Below are 23,716 nucleotides of genomic sequence, written 5' to 3'. Positions count from 1 at the left end.
CCGATACCAGCCCTGCTGCCACCTTCAGATTAGGAGGAGAAACTGCAACACAACCCCAAAACGAAGCGTTCCCCTATGTTTGAGTGAGAGAGCAAACTCACCAACATCAGCTACGCCGTAACCGACCGCACGCAGACGCCGCGCGAGCATTAATCCAGCTTTACTGGTTCCACCTGTTCTCTACACCAAATGAACTTTCTCCATCAAAATCCTGCTCACAAAATGACAGATTTACTGTTCCTGCAATGAGAATAAATCTTTCAGGACCTGCAGATTTATTTGCAGAGTAATAAGTAAAGATAATACTAAAAAAATTTAACATTGTGCAAAACTTAATGTAAATAATCTAAATCAATAATTCAACTTAAATGGCAAAAACACAGACTCATTACATGCAGAGAGAGAGATTTCAGGTATTTATTAATTTAATTCCGATGATTATGGTTTACAGCTCATGAAAACCCAAAAATAAAGAATCACAGAAAATTAGAACATTAGATGAAATCAATAAAAATGGATATTGAATCCAGAAATGTGACCATCTGAAGAGTCTAGTCCTGCATATGAACCTGGTACATGGTTTGAGCCTCTTGGCATGGATGTTATCAGCCTGTGGTCCTGCTGGGGTGGAATGGAAGACCAGGATGCTTCAATAGCAGCCTTCAGCTCTTCTGCATTGCTCCATGCTCATCTCATTAAATCAAATTAAATTTTATTTATCGAGCACCTTTCATGCACAAAGCAACACAAAGTGCTTTACATATTATAAACAAAATTAAAAAGCCTTTACGCACCAGAATATAACAGGAAATTTAAACACATCTCATAGTAGTCTCTTTCTCACACAGCCACACACACACACACACACCTGCCCATACCCCATTCTGTACGAACATGAGCTCCCATCCTTTGTTACTGTCTCTTCACTGAATGCAAGTCTAAAAACATCTGGCTTGATGCTGCTGTGAGGAAACGGGATCTTGGGAATCCAGTCAGACCAGAAGCCAGCCCACCCATGACCACAGAGGGTGTCACCACAGGACCCACCCAGGTCAGGGCAGGCCGGGGTCCATAGCACAGCCACAAGGCTGCAGTGCAGGACCTCCAGCCACCCAGACAAAGGCAGTCACCATGGCAACAACCCTGCAGACAGAGCTACTGGTGTGAAGGATCCCAGGAGTTAAAAAGTAACCAGGTTCTGGTTCTTGTGGCAGTGTGGGCAGGTGCCGAGTCTTGCTGGAAATAAAGTCCGCATCTCCATAAAGCTTTTCTGCTGAAGGAAGCATAAAGGGTTCTAAAACCTCCTGGTAGACGCTGCGTGGACTCTGGACTTAATAAAGCCAAGTGGACCAGCACCAGGTGACATAGCTCCCACATCACCACCCACTGTGGAAAAGAGCCAAGACCACTGCTCAGCAGACCAGGTCATGGTTTCTTTAGTCCAGGTAAGACTCTTCTGACGTGTTTAGTTCAGGACCGACTGGATTAGTGGGATATGACGTCTGAAGTCCAGGTCCAGGATCCGTGTATGTGTGGTGGGTCTGGAAGCACGAACTCCAGCCTCAGTCCTCTCCTTGTGAAGCTCTCCCACATTTTTTTAACCAGATTTCTTTAATTTATATTCCCAATCGTTGTCTTAATTTGCCAGTTCGGTCAGCGAGCAAGATTGTTATTGTTTCTCATATTATCTGTTCACTGGAGTTTCCTTCTGCCACATCCAACCAGCCTGCAACCAGCCTGCAACCAGCCTGCGCTGGCTGCCTTCAGTCTGTTTTCCATCCAGGAAGAAGACACCTCACAGAATGTGTGATATGACAAAGCTCCCCCCGTCACCTCTCTCCATGCTCATGTATGGGAAGAGCTCAGCTCTGTTTCCACAACAAACAGTGGGAACGTTGCGTGTTCTGCTCTCTCACCACTTTCCATCACCTCTGTTTTCAGTTCAGATTCAGTGAAAGATCCCATGAACAAGGGTCACTGTATCAGCTCAGCACAACCTGTAGGACCTGAAGCTTTCAGTTCTCCCAGTTCAAGACATTCAGAAAAGGTCATTTATTCTTAAACACCGTTTTATCTGTATTAAACTCTTCAGCACAGTCATATTAGCCATTTCTGCTGACCTGCAGCAGTTCAGCTCAGATTCACTCAGTAAACCACAACTAACAGGCTGCAGTTAGACCTGTGATTACTGCATAAGTCTACAAGCTGCATCTTCTTATTAATAAACCTCTTTATAAAAATGATGCCAACATGCCAAAGAACTAATCTAAAATCTGTATAAGATGCAATATCTCAGAGTAGAAGCAAGAAATATGATGTACAATATTTTCATCTTGATCCAAGAGCAACTTTAATGTGTGTTAGAGGAAAAATGTGGCAGAAAGACCCATCAGCTTTCTCCAAAAGGCCGAACTGGCTTACTGCTTCATTTACCTCCAAGAAAAAACTCTGTGCTCCGTACAAAACAAATCAAACTAATACACAACATGAAATATTTTCATCCAAATATAAATTACAGCTGTGAGTGTTAAATATATAAAAAACAAAAAATTACTAAATAAATGATAATTTTTCAATCCAAACTGAGTTCTTTTAGTAGGTTTTGATGGAATAATGTCCACACGGGTCTTCAATAGAACTGAAAAAGAAGAAAGAGAATTTAAATCCTGGCAGGGGTGTAATTTACTCAAAAGTAAACTCAAAGAAAAACACGTTTGACTTTAAATCAGGATAAAATGTAAATTCTCCTCCTAGCTAGAGACTCAAACTAAATATTTTACAACTTTGTTATAATATCCAGGAAAATCACTGGAACGATGGAACGATGGGTTATCCAGAAAGTAACTGCAGAAAAAAATAAGTGTAGAAAATATCCGAGTCCAGACCGAGGTTCATTCCTCCACCAGCTGCGTGTTGAGGAGGGAAAGGTAAAATGATGAACATTATTCTGTCTTCAGCTACCGTCATGACGTCCCTCCTAGTTTTACTTTGTCAGAAAATCCTAGAACATGACTCAGGCTGCAGCAGCAGCTCGCTGTGGTGTTGTGGAGGAACATGAGCTCCAGACTATCTGGGACCATCATGTCGAGATGTTTTAACATCTGAGAAAAGCGTCTCTGGTTTTTGTTTTGGTTCATATGAGTCATGAATTCATGGCCAAGAAAATAATGGAGTTGAGAAAATGTGATTTAAGGTTAAAGGGCGTCAGAGGGATGCATAAATAATGTTCTACCAGTAACTTCACTCATTATACTGCTTTTATGCAGCATACATTTAAGGTCTAAATCTAAAGATACATTCATCAGTACAGCTGGTAACTATATGAATGCATGCTCCATAGAAAGAAAACTTCACAATGCACATTTAAAATAAAATAAAAAAGACTTTACTAATACTTCTTTTAAATTAATCGGTTATCAGAATCAGTCAAAAAATCGGTCGGGCTGGAGAGAAAACATTCTTCAGATTAAAAATGTGAAGACTTTAAATATCCATCATCTATAGAACGTGAGATCATGAGAAGTTTCAGAGAATCAGGAGGAATCTCTGTGTGCATGTGCATATTTTTGACAGCCTTAATAAATACATGAAAAATACAACAAAGACAAACCAGAACAGGACTGTTGAGCAGCTGGAATCCACCAGCTGGTCCCAGCTGTCCCATCTCCTTTGTTATAAAAATCCAGAAGAGCTTGTCTTTTATATTAAATAGTAAAAAGTTCAACATCTGATGGATTTTCTATGTTCAACAACAAATAAAACAAGCATTCTGTTTTCTTTATTTCTTACATTTTACACAGGGATCTGAAATTTTACTTTACTGGTTCATTTTATGAACTTAGTTTAGAAAATTAATTATTCAGCTGCATAAAGAAGTTTATCTAAATACTGGCGTGAACTTTGAAGAAATGCGAAGAAGACGTTCAATCTGTTCCAAAACGGTTAGAAATGTGTTTTTTAAAGAAATATTTTTAACTTTGTTTCTAAAAATCAATCACTTGCATTTATTTTGTGAACTTTCATTCTATTTGGTCCTAAAATTTTTTTTATTTTTTTTTATTTTGTTTTATTAAAAACCTGGATAACACTCACAGGCCACTTTATCAGCTCCACCCCATCCAACCAGCCAATCACAGGACAGCAACTCAACACATCTAGTCATGTAGACGTGGTGAAGACGACTTGCGGAAGTTCAAACTGAGCATCAGAATGATGAAGAAAGAAGAGTTAAGTGATTTTAAATGTGTCATGTTTGTTGGTGTGAGTATTTACCAGGATTTTCACACACAACCATCTCTAGTGTTTCCAGAGAACGGTCTAAAGAAGAGAAAATATCCAGTGAGCAGTAGTTGTCTGGACCAGAATGTCTTGTTGATGTCAGAGGTCAGAGGAGAATGGGCAGACTGGTTGGAGATGATAGAAAGACAACAGGAAGTCCAATAAGCACTGGTTCCAACCAAGGTCTGCAGAACAGCATCTCTGAACACACAACACGTCCAGCCTTGAAGCAGATGGACTACAGCAGCAGAAGACACACCGGGTTCCTCCTGTCAGCTAAGAACAGGAAACTGAGGCTACAATTCACACACACTCACCAACACTGGACAATAGAAGATGGAGAAACGTTGCTGGTCTGATGAGTCTCCATTTCAGCTCCACACTCAGATTTTAGGCTCAGAATCTGCTGGAAACATCATGAAAACATGGATCCATCCTGCCTTGGATCAACGCTCCATGCTGCTGCTGGTGTAATGGTGGGGGGATATTTTCTTGGCCCACTTTGGGCTCCTTAGTACCAACGTGGCCTGGTTTAACCAGCACAGCCTACCTGAGTATTGTTGCTGACCATGTCCATCCCTTTATGACCACAGTGGAGCATCTTCTGATGCTACTTCCAGCAGGATAATGCACCATGTCACAAAGCTCAGATCATCTCCACCTGCTTTCCACACATGACGATGAGTTCACTGGACTCCAACGGCCTGCACAGCCACCAGATCTCAGTCCAGTAGAGCAGCTTTGGGATGTGGTGGAACAGGAGATTCTCATCATGGATGCAGCCGACAAACCTGCAGCAGCTGTGTGATGCTGTCATGTTGATATGGAGAAAACCTCTGAGGAAGGTTTCCACCATCTGCTTTCATCTATTACACCAAGTATTAAGGCGTTCTGGAGGAAAGAGGGGTCCAACCCTGTACTAGAGGGTGGACCTGATAAGCTGGCTGGTGAGTTTGGACTTATAAGTGTAATTTTCTGTTTTATTGAAGCTCCAAATTTAAGCTTAAACAAAATCATAGTTAAGTTTAAAAGATTTTCTTATTCCTCAAAAAGAAAAGTTACATACATTTCTAGAGGAGATGAGGAAAATTCTGTTAAACTGTGACTTTAAAAGGTGAAAGTTTAAGAGTTCATGAATCTTCTGGCAGCTGTGTTAAGCTGCTTGTAGGCTGTATAAAGTCTGCTAACTGATTGAAAGTGCTGTAACAGACCTCCCACAAACTACCGCCGTCTCAAATTAGTCGCTTCACCTTGACCCAGAGCCGGGGGCTAAATAAGAGAGGGAGGAGGGATTGGAAAATACCACAAGCAACGTAACGAAGGACTAAAATGGAAAGAAAAGGTGGAGAGACAGGGGAGGAGGGTGAAGAGGACAGCGAGTTGGGAACAGGTAAGGAGATAACGGACAAAAGAGGATTGAGGAGGAAGGGTAACAGGGAAAATATAAGCATGCAGACATAAAAAGAAAGATAAAAGCAAGAGTTAAAACTTTAGGCAAGTTTAAAAAAAAAAGGTGGAGCTGAGAAGGACGGGAAACTGGAGCCTGGTCTCTGCTGCCATCTAGTGGTTTGAATTCAAACATTCTCCCTGTGATTTTTAACTCGAGTTTTTACATCTTTCACAAGAACATATCTTTGTAATCTTTTTTTGTTTATTTTTTGTTTGTGTCTTGCAGCTTCATTTCTCCTTTTGGAGGACCGAGTAACAAAGGATGAAAACTACAACCTTGATAGAACTTTAACAAGTGAAAAGTTTTACCATTTTGAGGAAAATATGAGCTCATTTTAAGTAAAAGTTGGAACAGGAGCAACAAAATGCGGGAAAAGTAACGAGTACGAATCAATTTAGCATTTGACAACTAATCAGGTTAATTAGCAGCAGGTCAGTAACATGACTGGGTATAAAAAGAGCATTTCAGAGAGGAAAGTCTGGACTGCAGGCAGGCCAGTTCAGCAGCCGGACTCTTCTCCTGTGAAGCCATGCTGCTGTGATGGATGCAGGATGTGGTTCAGCATCATCTTGCTGAAATCTGCAAGGCCTTCCCTGACATGTTGTTTATGTCCTACTGGGATCTGCTGTCATTGCTAAATGCAGAAGTTTGTGCGTATGTAGAACTAAAAAGTCAGATCAACCTTTGTGCTGCTGACGTGTTCGTTTTCTCACCTTCCATCGGTTTCCACAGCTGTTACACAAAACAAAGGTTGTCATGGGCTCATCGGCGCTGCGGGTCTGCACCTGGAACACGAAGGTGTGATGAAAGCGGGAAAAGAGCAGAGCTGTAGCCTGCTGTGGGCCGGCCTTACCTGCGTGTAGGTGCAGCTCTTTCCGTGACACTTGTTGCAGATGAACATGTCCGTCTCGGTTCCTCCCATCTTGGACAGCTGATGCTCTCTGATGGACTCTTTAGTCAGAGCCTCTCTGATCTGCTTCAGCTCTGCACTTGCCATCTCCTGGATTCATTAAAACACACACACTTACACACTCCTAGTGCTTTCTTTGAATCTACAAGTTAGCAGCTTCACATGGTCTTAATCTTTGATGATGTTAACTGGTCACATTTCTCACCTCATTCTACATGACCCTCAGAATCACAAACCACCCAAACCAGTCTGAAACGATTCTGTTCCAGTAAAAATCAAATCTGTGTTGCTGAAACACTTCAAACCTCTGCTTACATCCATCTACTCTGGTTTGAACCACGTTCTCCTTGTACTGCAGCACTTTGAATTGTCTTGTACATGAAATGTGCTAAACAAATAAATTTGCCTTGCCTTACTGGAAGGACAACACTGAGCTCTATCTAAAGCTGAAGCAACCTTCAGGCCCACCGCCTACTTCACTGGCTGGAAGCATCACTGACATTGTCGTATGCAATCTGCTTTTTGTGCCTTTAAAGCAGAGGTCACTAACAAGCGGTCCGCGTTCTGGATCTGGACCCAGAACCTGTCCCATTTGGACCTGGAGTTATAATCTGACAGGCTGCTTTACTTTAACTGGTCATCCCACATGGTGCACTCAGCCAACGAGTGCGTGAGGTGTGTATGTATATATATATATATTAATGCTGGGCAACGATTAAAATTTTTAATCATGATTAATCGCATGACATCCTGCAATTAATTGCGATTAATCGCATTGTTACGTGCAAAATGTCTGTTTCATTTAAAAGAAGGCCTACGGTTATATAAAGAAAATGGAGTAAATTTTGGTTTACAAACACTAAATCAGGGGTCTCCAACCTGCAACTCTGGAGCTGCAAGTGTCTCTCTGGACCTTCCACAATGCCTCTAAATATGAGGCTAAAATATATATTTTATTAAATCTATCTTTCTAGTCATTAGGTTGGAAACCAGGGTCTTTTTTTACTTTACATAATTTTCCACAAATATCTACATTCCTTAGAAGAAAGTCTGTTTATCCTCTTTTTATAAAGGTTTTATGTTTTTCTTTATTTTAAACCCTAAAAACGACAGCCAACGTTGCTCTAACTGCATCCATGTTTGATCAACATTTCCACTCTGGATCAATGCTTCTGGATCATGGAAGTGATTTAGAACGATTCTATGTAGTTTTGTGAGGTCACTTCATAATGTTACGAGCCCTGAGAAGATTGTGATGATTTTGTGAGGAATCAGTAATTTCTGTGCTTTCCTCTCTCTCTGCCAGACAAGCAAAGGGGGCGAGGGAATGTCTGACTGACCTCCGCCGTCATGCAGGCGATGCGTTGAGGCGAGATGTTTCCACTCAGGACGTTACGCCGCAGCTCTGGATTTTTCTGATCTTTCAAGTTGGAGATGCGACTTCGTAGACGGCTTTTGTATTTCACATCTGGCGACTTAAACTCCTGGAAGATCTGTGAGCACGATGGACAGTTAAGGGATGAAGTGCTGCTTAAAGATGAGGACACGTTGTCTCTGAGAATAAATTAATCTGCCCATCAACATTTTATTCTTTTGGTGCAGCAAAACAATTCCCTAATCGGGTGACAAATGAAAAAATGTCACTAATTACTTGAATCTAATCAGTTTGAACTCTGCTGTCTTCAGCTCTGAGTCATAAAGTCTGTTTATCATGATGACATCTAATCTCAGAAAACAAAGTTTATTTTCTGGAGTTAACAGATTTTTCCAGTGCAGAGTTGTGAGGGACCTGAAGCTGCTTCTGGTCCATCACAGAACCTACACAGAGACGAACTTTCAGACTCGAACTCACTACCAACGAGAACTCAGAAGTAACATGCAGATCTTTGGACTGTGGGAGGAAGCTGGGAGACAACCCACGCATGCTTGGAAAACCAGCCAAGCCAGCAACGGATGAAAGCTTACATCAGATGGAGGAACAAGATCACTGATCAATACATCTGATTTTACTTCTATCATGTCTGACGAAGGCCCAAATTGTGACGTCTCTGACAATCACTCATTCTACTGTAGCCCCTCCCACTGCTGTCACTCGGTCTGTTTGGATCAATGAAATCAGGTGTAAACACACTTAGTTTAGAGCAAAACTTAATCATCTTATGTTGAGTAACCAAACTTTGTTTTCTCGAGATAACAAGGTAAATTATCTTTGTTATCTCAAGATAACGATTAAAAAATAAACAAGAGTGTCGGCTTCCGTAGAAAACAACTGTATGTGTCAGGTTCAACAGAAATACCATCCAGTGCTATGACACGTGGAACAGGCTAAAACAGCTCATATTACCCACCTACCAAACCTAAACACAACCACTTTAACACACTGAATTCATGCGTGTATGTGTAAAAGGATATGTTCTTCAATTTGTGCAGCAAGGTGTTGACAGTCGACGGCGATGGCCTTGTGTTCATCTGAAACACAGAACATTGTTCAAGCGAAAATATCTTCACAGTTTAAAGGCAAAATAAATCAAGGCAAAGCCTGTTTAATCCATCACAGCCGTCTGGAACTGCACAGCTTCATTCCCCTTCAGCTCCGTCCCGCCTCTTCATGCGAATCTGGTGGTAACTTCCTGTGTAATCCTCCAGAGCAAACACAAACACAAACTTTAAGCCTCTGTGAGCAACTATAAGCCAGAATGGTCTCACCTCCAGTCTGCAGGGCGGCCACCAGCAGCTCTCGACTCTTGCACCGCACGCTGTCCGTGGTGACGGGGGCGGGAGGAAAGGAGGTGACCCGCAGAGGGACGGCGGGATTAGTGGGAGTGGTCGGGGCTGACGGGCCATTCTTACTACTGTGAAGGAGGTGAGATGATAAAGTGAAAGTGCTTTAAAGACCATCAGCTGGATCATTACAGACGGGTTCTCATCGCTGGGTGATGCACCTTTCTGCCCTGCTGCCAGAGCCTTTAGAGGTGGATGAAGACCTCACCGGGGAACCTTCCTTTTTCTTCTCCTCCTTCTTTAACTTTTCTTCTGAACCATCTGTGAGATGAGACACAAAACTCACACATGATGCATCCAAGGCCTCATCATTATCAAACCTGCTTTTATTGCTTTGAGTGTTTGGTTGGATTAAAATAAAACATTAAATTTCACACATTATACACACTATATTATATATAGTGATCAGATCAGCCCTAAACCTAGAAGTGTGATACAACCGTGTTAATTAAAAGACCAAAAAAAGCATGTTTTAAATTTCTGAGAAGTTTTAAGTGCTTTATTTGTGTCTTTGGGAAGAACTGCTGTGAAATACTCAGATTAATATTATCTCTCTTTTAACTGCTTTCTTGTCACAGTCTGAGCTTCTTGTGATAAATGTCTGAATTTGAGTATTAAAACAGTAAATCATTCCTGCAACACAACTTAAGTTAACAGATTTCATGAGCCACTGTGGATATTAAATCTAAGCTGACAGAAATAGGCAGAAATAAAATGCCGCGAATACTCAACCAATCACAGGTTCAAGGTAGGGATGGGTATGGATTTTCTTATTTCTGAATAATTATAAAAAAAACTGAATAGTTCATGCATCTGTCATTTTGACGTGCATCTTGATTTAACCTGCAATTGTTAGTAATGAGTTATTACAACCACAAGGTGGCGTTAATTTACCAAACTAACTGTCAAAGGTTTCACTGTCTGCCAGGCTCTGGTACAAAGTGTGTGACGTTGAAAGACTTGATGCTGATGAGAACAAATTTAAGAAATGTGCAGAAGACAAAAACCACCAAAACAAATTCTATGTAGAAGAAAATGAAAGAAAAATGAGGTCCAGGTCAACCTCTGATAGGTAACACTGGTATAACCTAAGCCTTGTTTCCAGCAACGTGTGCAGGTTGGGGCGGTTAGAGTGTGAAAATGGTTTGTTTGTTTACATTTTTTTACTTGTTCTATCCAGAATCATAGCAAGCAGAATGATGGTCTGGCTGCTGTGTTGTGCCGTGGATATGGTTTGTAAACTGTAATCTCGCTGCTTTTCCACAGCCAACCATAACCTTACCTGAGAGGCGGAGTATCAGTCTGATAGTGACAGATGCCTCAGCTACATGACAGCATGATGTCACCACAGCACAGCGCCTTCCTTAAAGTTTAACCAAACTCAGGAACAAAGGAGGAGGATGGCGGTCATCCAGCAGTTTGTGTTCTTCTTCGTGGCGGTGCTTCGTAACGCCATTTTAAACAGAGATTTAATCAACAGAAAGAAAATCTGTTGCTCTGAACAAGGAGCCGCTCCTGCTTTGTTTTTATGCAGGTCGCACGTGAATATGCTTTTTTGTTTTTCAACCAATCAACAGATTGTAGTGTGTCAGGCTCCACCCTTTTGTGTCGGATCGGTTAGAGTGGTACCCCAACAGAACAGTCCCAAAAACATAGAACAGGTCGGGTCAAATATTAGGGTACCCTTCCCAGTTTTCACGTGTAGAAACTCAAATAAAATGCGTCCTGCCCCACCCCCGTTGGTGGAAACAGGGCTATACGTCCACCATCCATCCAACAGAAGGTCCATGCACAGATCAGAATCAGTGGCAGCTTTGTCACCAGATGAAGGAAGTCTGGTGTATGGACACACACACACTCCTACCCAGCAGTTTCTTCCAGGACTTGATAAGAGCTTTGGCCAAAGTCTGGACCTCCTCTTCAGAACTCTGCTTTCTCACTGCATTCACCGACATTCCAACTCTGGTTGACTACCATCACAGAACCAGGAAGAACAGAGAAAGGAAAGAAAAACAAGGACAGACACTAAGTATGACTTTTATAAAACATACATACAGCAATGGAAGTTTGTTTTCCTGCCAGTAAACATGAGTTATTATTTCCAATAACAAAATCAGTTCTGTAACTGGATTGGTCCAATATCTGTGCAGGTCAGCACTGCCATGTTGCCCCATCAGTTGGGTTATATACCTTGAAAGATAATCGTCCATGCAGTAATTATCCAAGAGGATGCTCCGACCGATCTGCTTAGTTAAATCCAGATGGCCCCTTTATTCTGGCCAGGTAGTGTATTTTAGAGTTTAATGTAGAGTTTCAGTACTTCGTGGTTCATCACTCTCAAATGACAAGACTTTTTGTCGGGCTAAGCACACTCCCTCGGCAGGTTGAAAATGCACGTGACGGTGCATACAGATGCATGTAAAGTTGTTTTTTGTACAGCCCAATGCGTGCGTGGAACACGGCATACGGAATATTTTTAAGTGTATGCAGAGTTCAAACATGAGGCTCTTGGTGCCTGTGGAGGCCATTAGAGACCAGTGAACTCACTGTCACGTTCAAGAACGCACCGGGAGATGATCTGAGCTTTGCAACATGGATGTGAAGATGGGTATGACCACGCCACATTCAAAGTCACTTAAATCTCTTTCTTCCTCATTCTGAGTCGTCTTCACCATGTCTGCATGACCGGATGTGCTGAATTGCTGCCATGTGATTGGTTGATTAGATATTTGTGTTAGCACATGGACCTGATAAAGTGGTTGGTGAGTGGAGAGCCAATAGGTCCCTACATTTAAAACACATCATACTTTTAATCTCTGTAGAAATTTACTTGAACTGCCGCATTTTCATGCCTCAGTCAGTCAGTAGGTAGAAACATGGCAGACGGAGGGGAAGTTACTGACCTGCAACGTCTTCAGAGACATGTTGATGTTCTTCAGTTCCCTCAGCAAATCAAGAGCACCGTCCTGTGAACAGAAAAAAATATACACTAATTTCTATCCAACTATTATGAAATTAGCTTACTTAGTGAAAGGCCGAAGGTTTTGCATCAGCCTTGGGGACCATATGGGGTCCCACAAGGCTCAGCTTTGGGCTGCCTTCTCTTCTCCCTCGATGCTCCCACTCGGCTCTTTTTTAGGACGACTGTCAGAAGTATGTACCCCTGAGGAAGAGTGAGATCCACACTCTACTAACCAACACTTGGTTGCACGGACTGTCAAATACCTCACTGACAGACCATAGAACGTGATGATGCAGGGCAGTTGGTCTGATGTGGTGGTCTGCAGCATGGTCTGCATCTGCAGCATTCATGCCCACAGCCAGCAGACTGTATACCAGCTCCATATGCACAGCTCCCTAACCATAAATTTAATAACATGGATGAAGGTAACATCACTACCATACCACCACTATAATTAGTATCTACGTATATGCATACATGTACAAACACACCACCAGTCAAAAGCCCGGACACCCCCAAAAGACTTCAATGGGAAAGCACACCCAAACTCCTGACCAGTACTGTACTTCATCAGCAAATAAAACTGTGTTTCATACTTTTGATATCCTAGCCCCCAGCCCCAACATCAAGCCAACAATCACAAACCTGGAGATAAAAATGGACAATGATTTTAAGTTTGACTATCAGCTCGGGGCAGTTGTTAGCTTGTTGCTAGCTTTAGAAAAGAATATTCATTTTTATCCCCCCCATCTAATTATATATAATACAACTCAAAATAATTTTATAAGCAATTCTCTGTATTTATGTTCATGTGTTTTTTTCATACATCACATTGCCCCATAATAAGATATTCAGTACAATCATGTGATTTTCCTTTAGTAAAATCAACATCAATGAAAAAAGCTAATGGTATTGTATTGACAGGAAAAAATCTGAGTATAGCCCATCCCTACTGGGGGTGTAACCACATTTCAACCATAAATACCTAATTACAGAAAAATCATGAAAAAACAAAATAACTACCAACATCAAATATCAGAGGAGTATGTTTGAGGCCATGTTTGTAACACAATGCTGAGACAATAAAGCACAAAAGTTTGGCTGTTTTCTGGCCTCTCGTTTCTGCGGTAACAGAATTTTGGGGGAATAAAACCGCAAAGATTCGAAAATGGCTTCCAGAATGAAATTTTATTGCAACGCAAAGCAAGTTTTCTCGGTGTGAACGTGAATCTTTGGCAACGGTGACGTCTTTCACATCATCTTGTGCAGACAGACGCTGCTGCACCCACGAAAAGCACGACGACGACAGTGGCCGACCTCCATGTCATGTTTGTGCTTCTGCCTCTTTTTAATTTATTTGGTCTGTTGAAACAAAACCTGTTTCTGGTAGAACATTAATGCCGCCAGCAAAGCCAGCGTAGTTAACTTACTCTAAGCTGATCAACTGAGTTTTCAGTACCAGAGCAGCTGCTTTTAGTTCGGAACCACAATAAAAAGATATCATTAATGGAGCCCCGATACCTGGATTCACCATAGCAACAGCAGACAAAAAGCAGTTATTTTACCTGATGGGAGAAAGAGGTTCTTATTGAAGCATACAGTCAATACAAAGAGGTATTTCGTAAAGAAGGGAACAAATCTTGCTGTGATGTCATCTCATGTTTACGGTGCATCACATTGGACATCTGAGTGACTGCAACACGGTACCTTTTGATGAGATGCTGATCAGGAAATTATTACCACATATGTTTGAGTTCTGAAACATCTCCTCCCTATGTCAATCATTGCTTCTACATGTCTGACAGCTGCTTCAGGTGGGAGGAAACGGGAACAACAGAGGAGAAGAGTCTAGAAACTGATTTTGCGCCACCTTTCAACCACTAGGCATCTTTCACTGGCAGAGCGTAACTGTGGAGAGGGAGTGTAGCTCTGGATTAAGGAGTGGAGGTAGAACGGAGCCGTTTGGGTTATTGTTTTGTAAGCCAGAAGCAGAACTTTGAATCTGATGCGCTGCAACTGGAAGCCAGTGGAGAGCGATTAGCAGCGGAGTGACATGAGCTCTTTTGGGCTGGTTGAAGACCAGACATGCTGCTGCGTTCTGGATCATCTGCAGAGGTTTAACTGAGCATGCAGGCAGGCCAGCCAGTAAGGAGTTGCAGTAGTCAATGGGTGAAATGACCAGAGCCTGGACCAGGAGCTGGGCCGTGTGTTCAGTCAGGTAGAGTCTGATCCTCCTGATGTTGTAGAGAGCAAATCGGCAAGATCGAGCAACCGAGGCAACATGGTCCTTAAACGTCAGCTGGTTGTCTAGCATGACACCAAGATTCCTGGTAGAAGACGTAGGCACAAGCGTGATGGAGTCAAGCTGCACGCTTATCTATGGCGGTAAAGAAGGATTGGCTGGAAAGACAATAAGCTCGGTCTTGGACAGATTTAGTTGAAGGTGGCAATCCTTCATCCAGGTAGAGATATCAGCAAGGCATGCTGATATTCACATTGAGACGGTTGTGTCGTCAGGTGGGAAAGAAAGGAAAAGCTGACTGTCATCTGCATCTGAGAGCTAATGACTGCACCAAGTGAGGAGGTGTATAGTGAAAAGAGAGGAGGGCCAAGCACCGAGCCCTGAGGCACCCCTGTTGTCAGCCCATGTGATCTGGACCGGCCCCCTCACCAAGATACTTTGAAGGATCTTCTTGGGAGGTAGGACATAAACCACGACAGGACAGATCCTGAGAATTGTAAATGAACAAATGATATATGGACCAAACAGGATGTGATTAAGCTTAATCACAATTTTAAGTTGAATTCTTTATTTGTCATCATTTCTTCCACTGGCCTTCAGGTATTTCTTGTGTGTGTGTCACGCAAGTGCATAGGTTTGACTTTGACATTGGTAGGGACATGAAAGTGTCCCCTGGAAGACAAGTGTTCAGCTGCACTTATGAGAGACGTTTATCCAAAGAATCACATAACTGATCTGGGTTAAAAAAAAAAAAACAAGATTCAGAATTAAAGTGTTGGAGCGACATGTTTCAGTGTATAGAACAATCTGGATTAAAAAAAACTATAGAAGCAAAATAATGTTAAAGACACGATGATAAGAAAATATAATAAAGTTAATTTGTTTTGCTCTGTGGCATTTTGTAGATAATAAATTAAGTGTAAAATTGGAAGTATGTTATTAGTTAAATAAATTTTATGTATTGGTTTAATTCTTTGTGTGAGAGGGGCAGATTATATAAGATTTTCTTTATCTGCTCCTTTGTGTGTGAAACTTGTGTTGTTTATATAAAATAAATACTTTAACAACAAGGAGAAGTTTATATTGCAAAATGTTATATTCAGAAATTTACAATGAGTTTAGTTTGTTGTATCTTTTGTCTATCCTGAATACAGGATTACTGGATTTCTGTAATTTTATGAGTTGAAGACATCTGTTGGCATATTTGTCTCATATCAATGTTGTCCATTAAATTAAATATGAACTAGTTAACTAGTTTAACTCTGTGTGGTTTAGAGGAGTAAACTGTTTGCTGAGATGATGAGGAAACTGATTCCAGGTGCGTCTGTGTTAACAGGCAGGTTGTGGACCAGGCTGGTGTTTGTTTGGTGAATAAGAAGAATCAACAAAAACATGAACAGGCTGAATGAAAATATTACCACTGACCAGTTCACCCAGTTTCTAACCCGTCTCCGTGTTTCCAGAACTTTCCCTCTCTGCCAGTAAGGGCTCACCCATCACCTGATGGCGTGTTTTTCCGCGGATGCAGCAGCTGTTTCCACTCACCGTGTCCTTCTTCTGCACCATTTTATCCAGCTTTCTGGCGATGCGCTCCACTTCCTGGTCTTTGGGCATCTTGGAGCGGATTTCTCTCCGTCAGTTCTGCCGCTACACAGCGGAGAAAAGCTTCATTGATGGAGTCCAAACACTCTTCTGTCTCTCCGTCCTTCTGTTCACGCCGTTCGTGTCTCCGCTCAGCTGCTGCCCCCCTCTCGTTTGTTGTTGTGTGACACTGAAGGATGATGGGAGATGTAGTTTGTTCAGTTAACTGAGCCCTGAGGGATGTTTCACGAAACCGAGATAAAGAATTAAGCTGGGATGTTTATCAAGTTTATCCTGGTTGAACTGATTCTTAATTCGGGTTCACAAAATCAGCAAAGCATCAGTTACCATGGAGATCGAGACTGTGCAGCTAGCCTGCTCCAGACCAGGCTAACAGCCAGGCTAATGTTGTTTACCACTCCAGTCAGGACAGAAATGACTTACTGTACAGTTGTAAACGATTTAATCCATATTTTCACCCAGTCTAGTGTTCCTTGCTCTTTATTTTTTATTTAGCAATAAAATAATTACCCTTCAGTTACTTATTTTAACTTTGGTAATGATTAAAGTCACCGTGACAGCAAATTATCTGAAGGGTTGCAGAACATGTTTGGTCTGTATCACTAATATTAGATACAGCATTTTATTTATTTATTGTTTGTTTGTTTGTTTGTTATTGTGTTCTAAGTCCAAAATAATCAGTTTGTCTAATTTAAACTACATCACACACAGTCCCTCACTTTTGTTTCCAGGGTTCAATCCTGTATTCCAGTATTAAGATCCACGTCCTGCAGCTGAATTAGTTTATGTATAGTGATAGACATCTGACCACCTGTGAACTCTGTAAAACACACGAATCGGATAGATTTTACATTACCTTTCACTTCAACTACTGCTGCAGTTAGTTAAGTGTATAATTTATGAGACAATCAAATGCTAAAAAATATTTAGTGTTAACTTACCTTCACTTGGGTTAAACATTAAACTTCCACTACCATGTGCACCCCAAAACTTAAAATGAAACATGAAACATGTACCACAAAATAGTCTTAAGTCTTTTACCTGCTCTGACATTATTTATAATTAAAACCATGTAAATTCCTCCGCTGTAGTGTGAGGTTTTTTATACCTGGAAACTCTGCAGAAGATGTCTCACATCTTAGTGGAATATCCTTGGTGGAAAAGAACAAATAAACCATTGCATTCAGTTTTTATCTAGATGTATGACAGATTTATTTCTCTTTATTTTAATACCTTTACAGTGTTATATTCCCTATATTTGTTTCTCTGACTCCATCCGTTGTTTCATATTAATACTGTGTTTAGTTTAAAATCTGTTCTAACTTGAACTTACTGACGGTGGTGTTACACAGGTAGTGAACATTCAATCTTGACATAGATGGCATCCGTTTAATCTGTTTTGAGGAATTTAAAGAATATAAAATTAATTAAATTAAACCAATTTCTCTGACAGAAGTCACAAACACAAAACTACTCAGTCACTCTGGAGGAAGGCCCGTCTCCATCCTGCATGTTGTCCACTAGATGTCAGGATTGTAGAGTTATTGGGGTGATAGGAAAGATTCCTGTTTGTGCCCTTTGGTTTGCTAAGTGCAGCTGCCTCATCCTGAACTGTAGGTCAGGCTGAGCTGGTTTTCATTTAACTATAACTTTGTTCCTTTCACTGGTCCCACCTCAGCTACCTGGTGATACTCCTCCATTTGCTATGTTGCTATGATAAAGGACACAGAAGGCTCCATCTGCATGCGTATTGTAGAGTATTAATGAGCTTAAAGTGCCACTTCATAATGTAACCAAGCAGCACTTTAAAAAGATGCAGCTGCAAGGAATTGTGGGACAAGGTTATCTATTTTTTTAGCCTTTTCCTCCTGGTCTGGTGCAGGAGTTAATAAACTAAAGAAAATGAAAAAAGGCAGTGCTGATGTTACTTAATGTTTAGTCAACTGCTCTAATCATGGCTGCTGATGTCCACAGTAATTCTAGGTCCACTCAATGGCTGCAATTGTTCAGAAACAAACCAAGATCATCAGCCCCCCACCACCGTGCTGATAGCTGGTATGAGGTGTTTGTGTTGATACGTATTTGGTTTTCAAATTTATCTTTATTTGGTATTTCAATCTAAATTAGCTCAAGTATAAAGTCATATTTTGATATTTAAAATGCTTTTAAATTTATAGATCGAGTATTGTGACAATGGTTCCCATCCGTAGGTGCCAATCTCTTTAGTGTAATTCTATGCTTTAAATCTACAGAGCAGGTCACCAACGCTGAGCGCGTGAAAAAGCTTGTTTAGTTAGAACTATCTGATTTTGTTTTACTAAACTAGTGAAAGTGTTGTTTAATTAAGCAGCTTTTGTAATGGATGTTTAATTTCAGGGCTTGAAGTATCCCGGCACCATGCCAGATCATGTCAATATTCTAACATGAAAATAGATTCTACAACATAAAAAGCTGGTATCGGTTATCTGCACATCACTATTCATCATCCATCTGTGGCGAGGTGGTAAGGCAACAAAAGATATCAAAAAATAGGAGGGACAACGCCAACTGGGGGAGTCAAACCCCAGTAAAACTAAAAAAAATATAGGGTCCAAACAAATGCACCTCAGCAAATTGATTCCATAAAAAAAAGTTATATTTTATTTTACAATTGCAATGTTAAAGAACCACAGTGGATTAAGAAAAAATAAAAGCTGACTATTCCCAAAATCAACCTTTGTAGGGGTTGCCGATACATGGCTGTTGCAACCCTGTTGTTACACTTGGACTCCAGGAGACAGATAACGTTACCAACACTTTATTCACATACAGAACTCAGAATAATGATTATACTGTTACCGATACTGGAAGTGGTAACGGGGTTGAGGAAGCCAGGAGTGGTGGAGGAGTGAGTCCAACAGGAGTGTAGATTAAGGTCCGACAGGGAGTAATTGGTGCTGGAGCATAAGAGGACTGGGGAACAAAGGAAGACAGGTGTGGCAGGTTGACTTGATTACTGATGAGCGGATCAGGAACAGGTGTGGAGGATCAGGGAACGGGGTGACTGGCTGAAGGTGGAAGGACTGGCTGGACAGACTGTAACACCTGTAAACGAAATGTTAATACATGCAAAACATGAATACAAAATAAGCAAATCAAAATAAGGATCAACAAAACCAAAGAAACCAAAGAATATTAGCAAAAAAACTGGGCTGCAGCCACAATGTTTGATCTGTGTAATTTACCCCTCGCCTAAGGTATAATATAGCATGTGTTTCCCAGTACTGTATGCAAGGGCTAAGTGCAGTAATATGGTTAGCGCTTACAATGGGAACTTAGATTTATTCTGGGGCTCACTCAGAAGATACTCGACTCGACTCGGGAGGTAGAGGTAGTTGCAACATCCAAGGAAACACACATTAGACAGGGAATGTTGCAAACAGGTACCTTGTACTGATATATACATGTACAGGAATAGAAATATTAAAGCAAAAGAAATTAAAGTGACACTTGTTACAGTGTAGTGTACAGTAAAATTACTGTTATATAAAAATAAAAGTAATGTAAACAAACTAACCACAATGTTCCCTGCTAACCAGTGAACTGTGGTTTGTTCCCTTGGTGCACACGTTTCTGAATCTGCTATAGCTTTTAATTACCAAGGCTGGATCCAGGCTGTTACAAACTTAACTGTGTTTGTATATTACCTTTCAAGCCTTAACAATCTTAATAGTCCAATTAATAACACAAATCATAAGCAGGATCCCCATGCAACTCACTTGAGACAGATAATTTCAGTCCTTCCACAAGCACAGGCAGTGTGGTTGACAATGCAACGCGAAAGAATGTCTTTCTGGGTCAGGTCAAAGTCTAGGAAGTGGGCTCTGTGACAGTGGGGTGGAGTTTCATATATGGAAATGCCGGCTGCTTCAGTTTGTGGTGTTTGGATCCTACCACTGTGGCAATGAAGTACGGAGTAGCTGATTCAGCTAGTGGACCAATTCCAAGCCACAGGTGCTTGGATCAGGAAGTCTCAATCTGGGGTGGCTTGTCATCAATGGTTGTTTAATTCCAACCCAGAAACCTGGCCTGCACACCATTAACAAGGGCCAGACCATCAGTTATCAACTGTACTCCTCGTGTCTTGTTCACACAACCTCTAGGAAATGGGATGCTACCCTTTCAAGTACATTCACTTAATTTTAAAACTGAACGAACTACATTAATTCAAGCGTCATTTTGACAATACAGAATAACCTTTAAGAATTTCTTTTTTAAAAAAATCACTTAACTGTGCTGCACGGTGTGTGGGTGGTTAGCAACCGCATGCCTCACAGCCAGAAAGTTGCCGGTTCAAGCTTGCTGCTGGGGGGAGGTTCGAACAGCTGCTGGGGGGTGGTGGCCTTTCTGTGTGGAGTTTGCATGTTTTCCCCATGTATGCGTGGGTTCTCTCCGGGTTCTCCGGCTTCCTCCCACCGTCCAAAGACATGCATGATAGGTTAATTGGTTATTCTAAATTCTCCCTAGGAGAGAGTGTGTGTGTGAATGGTTGTTTGTCTATCTGTGTTGGCCCTGTGACAGACTGATGACCTGTCCATGGTGTACGTGCCTCTCACCTGTGAAAATGCTGGGATAGGCTCCAGCTCACCCGCGACCCGTAATGGAATAAGCGGTCAAGATAATGAATGAATGAATTTCCATTTGCTCAAGAAATAACCAAGTGCAATAACCTTAATAAACTTAGACACAATATAAACACAATACTTTGACAATTAACATCTTTTCACACAATAATACTCTTGTTTTAACAAGTAAGGCACCCTTCAGTGAGCAAGTTCACAGCAAAAACCGGTGTTTAGGGAACAGGAAGGTTATGTCTGAATCCGCGCAGCTCAGCAGCACAGCTTGCTCACACAGCAGCAGCGTGTCGCCAACGTGTTGTTTTCGCAGCAGAGCATGCTCACCGAGCTCAAACAAGTGCTCCGATTGGTTAAACCACAGCTGCATTAGTAGCTAGTGCTTTGATAGGACGGGACAGCTTTAGTAACAAGTACTTCTATTTCCTGTGTCTAAAGAAAGAAAACACACCTATCAGTATGAAGAATTATATCCCGCTCTGTCTGCAGAGCAAGTGTAGTTTTACCAATACATCCCCAAAATGGGGAGGGAGAGAGAAGAAGAGACCAGGAATACTGCAAAAGGTCCTGATGAGCTGCCCTGGCACCAAACTCAGTCCCGACCCAGAGTACACCGCAAAGGTGAAACCGCTTGTCATGTGGCTTTCCACACAGCTGCAACAATTGACACACCCGAACACTGCAGAGAACCAAGTGGGTGTAAATACCCAAGGACTGCCACATCCCTAGTAGAAAAGGAAAGATTATGGCACTTACAACTGAAAGGTAAAGCTGACATTCTGGCATGCTAGCCACCCGAACCATCAGCTTACGGCACATACTAAAGGGACAAACACCTGCCCAGATATAACGGCGCTCTACTCCGCCCTGCAATCACCGCCATACGTGCTACACCTTGTGCCTATCAGGAGGGAGAAAATAGCTAAGGGAAAACCCACTCTACCACATTCTACCCCCCCATTTTGCTTCATCGCCCCGACGATGAACACTTTACATTTACTAGCACCATGGCCTGAAGACAGCAAACTGTACATTGCCAATAGGCCTGGGATTTGATGGTGCCCTACCAATTACAGATTGAGGAAGATGGTGAACATTGGAATGGAGGCCTGCATTAGGGCGGGATGTAAGCCGCCGCACCGATGGGCCAGCTGCCCCCATGTCAGATGTATTGATCCGAAACAGGTGGGGAAGACTGAGGAGCAGTCTGCTGCTCAACTTGAGCCTTGAGCATTTCCTGATACATGTTCCTCACCTTCTGCAAATCATCCAATGGGGCAACTGAATAAACTGCTCCTCCCCCGGACGGTGCTCTCAGTACCTGGTGCAGTACAGGGCTCCAGATGTCCTGGATCTTATGACGGCCACACAAGAAAACCATTTCCCCCACCTGCAGAACGTTGTCTCAGACCCACCAGTCGTGGTGCTGCTTACGACATTCCGTGGCTGTCAACGACTGCTCACGGGCCCCATCAAATGCCACCTGGAGTCTGGCTTGGTGTTCCACAAGCCACCCCTGAACACTCCCTGGTACTGGGTCTGAAACACGACCCAGTAAGAAATCTACAGGGAGCTGTGGGTCACGACCAAACATGAGGAGGAAAGGTGATTCCCCAGTACCTTGATGGGGTGTGGTGTTATAACAAAACAACACCTGTAGGAGACATGACATCCATTCCCGTTTATGGGTCACTGGCAACATACGCAGGAGATTATGGAGTGTAGCAATAGAATCGCTCACACTGTCCGTTACCTTCCATGTGGTATGGTGTAGTGCGTGACTTTGAAACCCCATACGAAGCACACAGTTTCTGAATCAAAGCATTCTCAAAACTCCTGCCTTAATCGTATTCAGCTAGGGACCCCAAATTTAAAGAAGCACACTGTCAGTAACGCATTAGCGACAGTAGGTGCTCTTTGGTCCCGGGTTGGGATAGCTACAGTGTATTTGCTGAACACATTGGTCATCACCAGAACGTTCTCCTGCCCATTCTGGGATGGCTCCAACACTGTAAAGTCCATGGATACAATCTCATTTGACCTACTAGCCAATAAATGACCCATATAGCTCTTAAGTGCTACTCCATGGTCTTTAGTCACCTGACAGCATTCACACTGTTGGTCCCACTGCTTTATGTTGGAGAACATCCCCGGCCAGTAACAGCATTGCCTAACCAACTTGGAGTTGTGTTCAACACCATGGTGACCATGTTCCTAATGAACATGTTTCCTGCTTAAGAAATGCAGGAAAAATGATCTGAAAGATCTCCTCCCTACCATCTGGGAGATAGATCTTTCAGTAAAGAACACCAACCTTTTCAGTAATCCGGTTCCACTGACGAAGCAGGCCCAAAACAGCTCTAGAGAGGTGCTGTCTCTCCTCTTTAGTAGGTTGGACTTGCCTTCTCCAAAACACCAAAAAGTTCTTCTGAATGGAACCGGCCTCCTGCAAAGCATGGCAGAGAAGTGCCTGCGTTACTGGCATTTTAAATCCTGTGCATCGGGGGCGGGTGGAGGCGGTGGATTTGGCTGGGGGGTCCCCATTGCGGGATCCCCCGGTGGACCCCTGCGACTGCCCGCCCCACTAGATTTTAATCACAACCTAGACATCAATATACATTTAGGGCCTCGGGAGGATGGGCGCATGGGCTGAGGGTGGGCGGAAAGGAGCCACCAAAGTGGCCCTTCCTCCATCCCCTCCCTTTGTGACCTTTCTCCCCCCGATTTTATTTACATGTTAGACACTACCACATTTAACAGTACTGCACTACACACATAACACACACTCACACACACTGAGGGAGTCCTGAGGGGGTCCTGCTGCCTGGCATCAGTGGGACCCATCACCATCTCATGGCTCCTTCCAGTTTTTAAT

General features: G+C 42.3%; 1 protein-coding gene across 1 annotated transcript; it reads right to left on the bottom strand.

The window, feature by feature from the left end:
- Nucleotides 1–403: 403 nt before the first annotated feature.
- On the bottom strand, nt 404–16,458 carry tcea2 (transcription elongation factor A (SII), 2). The gene is made up of 10 exons (XM_042005075.1): nt 16,169–16,458; nt 12,323–12,385; nt 11,284–11,389; nt 9,581–9,680; nt 9,345–9,490; nt 9,051–9,107; nt 7,979–8,133; nt 6,582–6,728; nt 6,442–6,513; nt 404–2,638 (listed from the first exon to the last, which is right to left on the bottom strand). Exons 1-10 carry the CDS (start codon nt 16,235–16,237, stop codon nt 2,630–2,632), a joined length of 924 nt encoding a protein of 307 aa, XP_041861009.1. The 5' UTR covers nt 16,238–16,458; the 3' UTR covers nt 404–2,629.
- Between the last annotated feature and the right edge of the window lie 7,258 nt (nt 16,459–23,716).

This window comes from Melanotaenia boesemani, chromosome 13, assembly GCF_017639745.1.
Source record: "Melanotaenia boesemani isolate fMelBoe1 chromosome 13, fMelBoe1.pri, whole genome shotgun sequence".
Taxonomy (NCBI): Eukaryota; Metazoa; Chordata; class Actinopteri; order Atheriniformes; family Melanotaeniidae; genus Melanotaenia; species Melanotaenia boesemani.
This window is presented reverse-complemented; position numbering and strand designations above follow the sequence as displayed.